Below are 8,798 nucleotides of genomic sequence, written 5' to 3'. Positions count from 1 at the left end.
TCATGATCAAATCGGTCAGATTAATAATTTCAGACAATGAGAGGAGAAACGTGTGATCGCGGTGCTGTTTAGTAATAGGAGGGAGCGGTATGAGAGAATAAAACATGAATATTAATCCATTCCTCTCCTCCCCGTGACGTAACAGTCCAGTCCGGGGTAGCGATGGTCTACGGTCAGGTCTTATCACTAAGCAGTTAGTTGTGCATCGAACAAGCAACGAACGAGCTCTGGTAACTATACCGCGCAGCTTCACGGTTTCTTCGCTGAACAAGCCTCCTTCCCTGCCTCGCTTTTCGTATAACACGCGCGTATTATTCCACTCTTAGCTCGCTATCTTTAGTCCGAGGCCGTCATATCATCAGTGAACAGTTTTACATCTTGAAGAAGAGAGAACGTTGGGACAGGCTGAATTGAAGGAGCGGGTGGAAAAGAGAGGAGAGAGAGGAGAGAGGTCACCGTGCCCGTCTGTATTTCGCTCACACCACGCCATGAATATGCAGCGTATATCCGAGGTGGTGCTGCTGGTGGCCGGGTTTGCTTTGGGGCTCTGTGCTTGTCACACCGTGAAAGGTAGGTGAAGGGGAACTTGGCGCTACCAACCCCAACCGTCCTGCGTGGTGCGCTCTCACTCTGCAATGTGCTTCTTGTAGAAGAGGTGGCGATGAGAGGGAGCATAGGGACAGAGGGTCCATATCGGAGCATTTTGACCACTAATGTGGGCTGATCGTGGTGTAATTCTGTTCATTTAGACCCTCTAGTATGATATGGTTATAAGGCTGTCATTTGTAGAGCTTCCGGGGCTCGGGGTGGATATGTTGATTGTAGGGAGGCTGGCGGAGGAGTGAGTCTATTTCCGAGCAGAGGTGCCTCTGGGACAGGAGGAGTGATGCCGTTGCGTTGAGTGTAACAATGTGTCCAAGTTTTCACTGTGACATAGGTGTATTAATATAGTCTCTCGCCATGTGATAGACATATTTTAGCCTGCCTTCTCTAATCTGCCAAGACAGATCTTAGGTTTTCTAAGAGATAGGAGGTGGTAATATTAATAGATAGTATGATGCTGCTGATGGTGATGGTACTGATGGTGGTGATGATGATGATGCTTATTACTATTATTAGCCGTTTAATTGTAATGATCAGCCATAGCATTATCATCACAGGCCTTATAGGCTAATGCTGTTATTGCAGAATTATGATTTAATGATATCGATAATGGATGTTATTGGGGACCGCACTCCCTTGGTGGGATAAATATATCAGTGGTACCGCACATAGGAGACTAACTGCTCTCGAGCTGCTCACGAGCAACTCCGGTGCCACAGGTGAACTGGTTGATCTGGCACCAGGTACACGTGATATACTCCCCGTAGACTGGGGCTTCTGTTGCACCTGGCAGCATTGGCAGTTGTCGGAGGAATGATTAGGTGTTGCTCAGCGCGAGTCCCTGTGCGTCGGATAGAAAGCAGCCTTTGCGCCTGGCTTCTCGTGCGCCCAATAGGCATATTTTGTCTCTATATGTTAGTAGCCCAGTAGTATGGAGACGTATGATAATAACCAATGGCCTGATTTGGGAGTCCAAGCTTGTGCTTCACCTGCATTTTCATTTGAATATGATTATAGTCTGACCCTGAGCAGAGCTCAAACCAACGGCCAACAGTGTGTGAGAGAGCGAGCGGTAGAGAATGCGCTGTCAATGGTGCTGATTTGCAATAAATGACTGAGCGTGTTTTAATGCGGTGTCCGTGGTGCTGAAGTTACCAATACATGTGTTTGTTGGTGTATGTGTGCAACTGGATACATGGTCTGTCCTCAACTCCACCCACAAATGTGTAGACTTTGTCCATCTGGAGATTGCATGGTAGTATCTCAGGACTGTAGGGCTTTTCGAGCCCTTGCTCGGCTGCGAAGTAAGAAGTAAACAAATTACCGCCCAGTCAATGGGGGTGGAAACGCCGGCACAACACGGTTCTAATTGAGTCCCCAGGGCCGCAACGCAGCTCTAAATTCGGGAGAAAATGAGAACCCATTGTTCAATTTACAGTTTGTGCTGTTATCCTGGCCCACAAGCCGCATTTTGAAGTTGCATCTTTAAGTCCGTGTAAAAGCGAGAGAAACACGCATGTAGGACATACAGTAACATTCTGAAAATTATCATTTGTTTTCTTCTGCCTTCCCTTAAAATTCAACAGTTGAACGGTGCATCTATGACATTTAAGTAACTAGAGAAAACTCTTGAATTGGTTGTTCTCCTCGAACTTTTTGAGGTGCGCTCTTCCACTGTCATTTTCCGTTTAGCCACTGTTTCATTGCAAGAACCGTGAATGAATAATCAACTCCCTTTAATTAATCAAAGTCACCATCAAGGCAACCGCTCAAAATCTAGAGCTGTGTGTTTGTGTGTGTATGCCCGGACCGTAAGTATGTGTGTTGGCCCATGTTGACAGCAGCTAAGTACGCAAAACTGCAAAGAAGTGGCGAAGCTATTTACAAAGACATTATTGCATTCACGGTTGCACTGCACGCTGTGGCTTAAACGAACCCACCACGTCTCACGCTCAGCTGCGTGCTGGGGATTTTTTTTCCGGGTGAGTAGAAAGTAGTGCATTTTTTTGTTGTTGCCAGAGCTGCCCGGAGCTGCGATTTTGTGTAATTCCATGCAATATGAACTCGGAATTTAGATAGCTCATTACCAGCAGTATGTGCATTTTAATTTACCCTCAGTGTCTGTTTACATGGAGGAACCTTTTGCAGCTTTATTTATTTTTTTTTATTTTTTTTGGGGGGGGGGGGGGGTGTAACACCACTATTTTTGAATCAGAAAGTATACACATACTTAAAATGTAATATGACTCAGTCAATAGAGGATGCAAAGTATTACTTGGTGATACGTATTGGCCTGCTGCAGGAGTATTTGGGCTGTTGTTGTTAGATTCATGTATATGTGAAAATGAGGTACAGAATGCAGAAATGTATTATTCAGTGCACATAGTTTAAATAAATCAAATAAAGAGTTGTGATTAACAAAAACGTCCACCTTCATCAAAAAATAATGTATTATTTCAATATAGGCTATGCTTCTTCTTTAGAACACCTGACCTATAAACTGATTATACCAAACATTAGGAACAAATTCGTAATATTGTGTTTCACGTTGAATTTGTCGGCGTGTTTTGTATACTCAGTGTACATTGTTCATTCAATAATATTATTTGGTGTGTGTGTTCGATATAATAAGCAGAAAGAGGAAGGAAAAAGGACCCCATCAGCCAATAAAAAAAGGCGTGACAAAAACAAGCGTCAGATTTATGTCCTCCTTTTCAGAGAGGAAGTGCATTATGGGAGCGCTCTATAAATCGCTGGCCGGGCCAGTCAGTGACACAGGAGGCAGCACAAATCCTGCCTGACGTGCTGCGACTGGAAAACCATGGTTCAACATGGATGACGACATGCTGTTACCTCTCTGATCTTGGTACAGCCTTGCTGGTCTCTCCTATTTTTTTTTAGATCTGGCTCAAAAACCAAGGCTCAGTGTAGAGGAGTGCAGTAGATCCTAGATCAGCAATATCTGTCATTTTAGATCAGGCTCAGCTTGGAGTAGAGCTATTTCACGGATCTCAAATCAGTGCTCTTATATCAGATTATGGCAAATTATGGAGGAGTGCTACCTCATTGATCTCAGATCTGCTTTATCTGCCTTACTTCAGATCAGGGTTTTGGTAATAGAGTAGTGTCAAATCAGCGTGTTATTCTTGTACTGAACAATGTTTAGTGACCAACTCAGTGGCCTTGTTGTTCGAGAGTCTGTCCAGAGATTGCAAGGTTGGGAGTTTGATCCCCTGCTGAGTCATAGCAAATACTGTAAAAATGGGACCCAATGCATCTCTGCTTGACACTCAGTATTAAGGAGATAGATTGGGGATACGGCCCTGCGATAGACTAGCGTCCTGTCCAGTGGGTGTACTTGTACTGACTCACGCTACAGAAAAAGGAGAGAGGCAACCTCCAGGCTACTTAATTACTTTAGTGTAGGAGTTCAGAGCAGAATACTATTATCCTAATGATTTCACAAGAGCTATAGCTCAGACTCTGAGTTCTTGTTCCAATATCCACTCCAACACTCCACTGAGATATGCAAATGTGAACATATGTGGAGTATATCACTGTTTAATTCAGAAGAATACAAAAGGTTACAGGTGTATGTATTACGGTGAGCTTTTAGCCTGTGGCAATAGTACCTCTGAACCACAGAACACCCAGTTTGCTTTTCAAGGTCTCACTAAATTCTCCCTCCCTCCCTCCCTCCCTCCCTCCCTCCCTCCCTCCCTCCCTCCCTCCCTCCCTCCCTCCCTCCCTCCCTCCCTCCCTCCCTCCCTCCCTCCCTCCCTCCCTCCCTCCCTCCCTCCCTCCCTCCCTCCCTCCCTCCCTCCCTCCCTCCCTCCCTCCCTCCCTCCCTCCCTCCCTCTTCAAACATTGCTCATGGCTGTGATTATGTCTTCATGGTCTCTTGTCTCTTGCACTCCTTTCTAGTTTTGTGGAAGGTGAACTGTGTGTGTGTTTGGCAATAAGCCTCTACTAATCACAGTGGGAAGGTGAGCTCTCTTGCTCCCCTCCTCTCCCTCTGTGGGGCTATGGCTGACCATACTTAGCACTAGACACTTAAAGAGCAGTTAGTTTCAGAATGGTTGACTACGAATAAGTTAGTCTTAGATTTTTGGGACAAATCATTCACTAAATCCTAAACCTAATTTAAATCTTGTAAAAAAATAATGTGGAAATTCAGCAAGTTGAGGTGACTAAACTGCTTGGAGTAAACCTGGATTGTAAACTGTCATGGTCAAAATGTGTTGATACAATAGTTGCTGGGGAGAAGTATGTCCATAATAAAGCGCTGCTCTACCTTCTTAACAACACTGTCAACAGGCAGGTCCTACAGGCCCTAGTTTCTACCTTCTTAACAACTCTATCAACAAGGCAGGTCCTACAGGCCCTAGTTTCTACCTTCTTAACAACACTGTCAACAGGCAGGTCTTACAGGCCCTAGTTTCTACCTTCTTAACAACACTGTCAACAGGCAGGTCCTACAGGCCCTAGTTTCTACCTTCTTAACAACTCTATCAACAAGGCAGGTCCTACAGGCCCTAGTTTCTACCTTCTTAATAACACTGTCAACAGGCAGGTCCTACAGGCCCTAGTTTCTACCTTCTTAACAACACTGTCAACAGGCAGGTCCTACAGGCCCTAGTTTCTACCTTCTTAACAACTCTATCAACAAGGCAGGTCCTACAGGCCCTAGTTTCTACCTTCTTAACAACACTGTCAACAGGCAGGTCCTACAGGCCCTAGTTTCTACCTTCTTAACAACTCTATCAACAAGGCAGGTCCTACAGGCCCTAGTTTCTACCTTCTTAACAACTCTATCAACAAGGCAGGTCCTACAGGCCCTAGTTTCTACCTTCTTAATAACACTGTCAATAAGGCAGGTCCTACAAGACCTAGTTTCTACCTTCTTAACAACACTATCAACAAGGCAGGTCCTACAGGCCCTAGTTTCTACCTTCTTAACAACACTGTCAACAAGGCAGGTCATACAAGCCCTAGTTTCTATCTTCTTAACAACTCTATTAACAAGGCAGGTCCTACAGGCCCTAGTGTTGTCGCACCTGGACTACTGTTTGGTCGTGTGGTTAGGTGCCACAAAGAGGGACCCCGAAAAATGACAATTGGCTCAGAAAAGGGCACCACAGCTGGCCCTTAAATATACACAGAGAGCTCACATTAATAATATGTATGTAAATCTATAATGTCTCAAAGTGGAGGAGAGATTGACTTCATCACTACTTGTTTTTGTAAGAAATGTTGACAAGCTGAATCGACAGAGCTGTCTGTTTAAACTACTAGTACACAGCTCAGCTACCCATGCATACCCCACAAGACATGCCACTAAAGGTCTCTTCACAATCCCCAAGTCCAGATCAGACTATGGGAGGCGTACAGTACTACATAGAGCCATGACTACATTACATTCTATTCCACAGCGGATAACTGATGCAAGCCGTAGAATCAGATAAAAAAACAGATAAAAATACACCTTACGGAACAGCGGAGACTGTGAAGAGACACACACACACATGATAAGACATGCACTCTACACACACTTACATGTGTATTTTGTATTGTAGATATGTGATATGTGAGAGATATGTGAGAGTAGACTAGTGGCCTGAGGGCACACACTTAATGTGTTGTGAAAAGTGTTATGTAATGTAATATTTTTAATTGTATATAACTGCCTTAATGTTGCGTGACCCCAGGAAGACTAGCTGCTGACTTGGCAGGAAGTCAAGGGGATCCTTAATAAATAGAAATACAAATACTATACTGGACACTCTCTGAGGCCCAATGATTTACTCTCTGAGGTGTGAAGCAGGGGGAGAGATGGAGAAAAGAGGAAGAGAGAGGTGTATGTGAGTGGAGAAAACACCAGAGGCTTTTATAGAATTAAGACAGAATGTCCTGTGTCTGAGAGTGCTCCCTGAGGAGAGGAGAGTAAAGATTGTTTAGCGAGGGAAAGGAATAACACAAGCAATCAGAGACAGACAGAGAAAAGTAGACCCACTCCTTCACCCCAGTGTTCCCCTCACCTTTTAACAGCAGCAGCAGGAGACATCAAACACCTCGCAAACCCATTACAACCCAGTGTCTTCAGTGTGTGCGTGTGTGCGTGTGTGCGTGTGCGTGTGTGCGTGTGTGTGTGTGTGTGTGTGTGTGTGTGCGCGTGCGTGCAACTGTGACTGCGTGTGTGAGATAGAGAGAGTGATTAAGGGTATGTGTGTATTTTGTTTGTTTTTCACACAACAGTAAAACAGAACAGAAGCTTTTAGATAGAGGCTGTTGGCTACACTCTTCCCTGACACTTCAGCCAACTGTCTGGACATGCCCTTACACACACTCCCAGTCCGGAGTGCTAACCACCATCCTCCACTTCTGCCTTGTTCTCTTCCTCGCTCTCCTTTTCTCCAATCAATCGCTTCCGCACCAATCTCACCAGCTCCCCCTCTCCATTTGTCAAAGTTGACATGCTCAGATCTCTTGCTCGCTCACGCGCACTCTCTATCTCTCTCTCTCTCTCTCTCTCTCTCTCTCTCTCTCTCTCTCTCTCTCTCTCTCTCTCTCTCTCTCTCTCTCTCTCTCTCTCTCTCTCTCTCTCTCTCTCTCTCTCTCTCTCTCTCTCTCTCTCTCTCTCTCTCTCTCTCTCTCTCTCTCTCTCTCTCTCTCTCTCTCTCTCTCTCTCTCTCTCTCTCTCTCTCTCTCTCTCTCTCTCTCTCTCTCTCTCTCTCTCTCTCTCTCTCTCTCTCTCTCTCTCTCTCTCTCTCTCTCTCTCTCTCTCTCTCTCTCTCTCTCTCTCTCTCTCTCTCTCTCTCTCTCTCTCTCTCTCTCTCTCTCTCTCTCTCTCTCTCTCTCTCTCTCTCTCTCTCTGATGAGCAGAGAGGAGCAGTGTTGATAGTGTGTGACCTGTTCCTCTCCACCAGCTGAGTCTAGCTGACCTCAGAGGAAATGAACAGAAGGAGACATGGAGAGAATGTCATCTCCCATGTGGCACATATCAATTCCATGTCTAGTTGAAATGTGACTTATGAGTCACACACACATGCGCACACACACACACACTCAAACATTGATCTATCAGGCTCCTCAGGTGACAAAACACACAGTCTCAACCCCAAACACACACTTTCACCCTCACACATCGTACGTCTAAGTCATTTATAGGATAAGCAAAATAAAAAGTAATCATTAGGGGTGCAGTCCCCCACCCCTCTCCTCAGATGTGCCAGAGCACCTCCCCCCGCTCCTCAATAGAGATGTGTCAGAGAAACCCCCCCTCTCCTCAGTAGAGATGTGTCAGAGCAACCCCCCTCTCCTCAGTAGAGATGTGTCAGAGAAACCCCCCCTCTCCTCAGTAGAGATGTGTCAGAGCAACCCCCCTCTCCTCAGTAGAGATGTGTCAGATCAACCCCCCCTCTCTCCTCAGTAGAGGTGTGTCAGAGCAACCCCCCTCTCCTCAGTAGAGATGTGTCAGAGAAACCCCCCTCTCCTCAGTAGAGATGTGTCAGAGCAACCCCCCTCTCCTCAGTAGAGATGTGTCAGAGAAACCCCCCTCTCCTCAGTAGAGATGTGTCAGAGCAACCCCCCTCTCCTCAGTAGAGATGTGTCAGAGAAACCCCCCTCTCCTCAATAGAGATGTGTCAGAGAACCCCCCGCTCCTCAATAGAGATGTGTCAGAGCAACCCCCTCTCCTCAGTAGAGATGTGTCAGAGAAACCCCCCCGCTCCTCAATAGAGATGTGTCAGAGAAACCCCCTCTCCTCAGTAGAGATGTGTCAGAGCAACCCCCTCTCCTCAGTAGAGATGTGTCAGAGAAACCCCCTCTCCTCAGTAGAGATGTGTCAGAGAAACCCCCCATCTCCTCAGTAGAGATGTGTCAGATCAACCCCCCCTCTCTCCTCAGTAGAGATGTGTCAGATCAACCCCCCTCTCCTCAGTAGAGATGTGTCAGAGAAACCCCCCCTCTCCTCAGTAGAGATGTGTCAGAGAAACCCCCTCTCCTCAGTAGAGATGTGTCAGAGCAACCCCCCTCTCCTCAGTAGAGATGTGTCAGAGAAACCCCCCTCTCCTCTGTAGAGATGTGTCAGAGAAACCCCCTCTCCTCAGTAGAGATGTGTCAGAGAAACCCCCCTCTCCTCAGTAGAGATGTGTCAGAGAAACCCCCCTCTCCTCAGTAGAGATGTGTCAGAGAAA

General features: G+C 46.2%; 1 protein-coding gene across 1 annotated transcript in view; it reads left to right on the top strand.

The window, feature by feature from the left end:
* The first annotated feature begins 323 nt into the window (after positions 1-323).
* Positions 324-8,798, top strand: part of LOC135545084 (calsyntenin-2-like) — a 496,007-nt gene continuing 487,532 nt past the window's right edge. The window contains exon 1 of the mRNA XM_064972725.1: positions 324-570. Within this exon, the coding sequence (XP_064828797.1) occupies positions 489-570 (82 nt within the window). The 5' untranslated portion in view covers positions 324-488. The remainder of the gene's footprint in view (positions 571-8,798) is intronic.

This window comes from Oncorhynchus masou, chromosome 9, assembly GCF_036934945.1.
Source record: "Oncorhynchus masou masou isolate Uvic2021 chromosome 9, UVic_Omas_1.1, whole genome shotgun sequence".
NCBI classification, from domain to species: Eukaryota; Metazoa; Chordata; class Actinopteri; order Salmoniformes; family Salmonidae; genus Oncorhynchus; species Oncorhynchus masou.
This window is presented reverse-complemented; position numbering and strand designations above follow the sequence as displayed.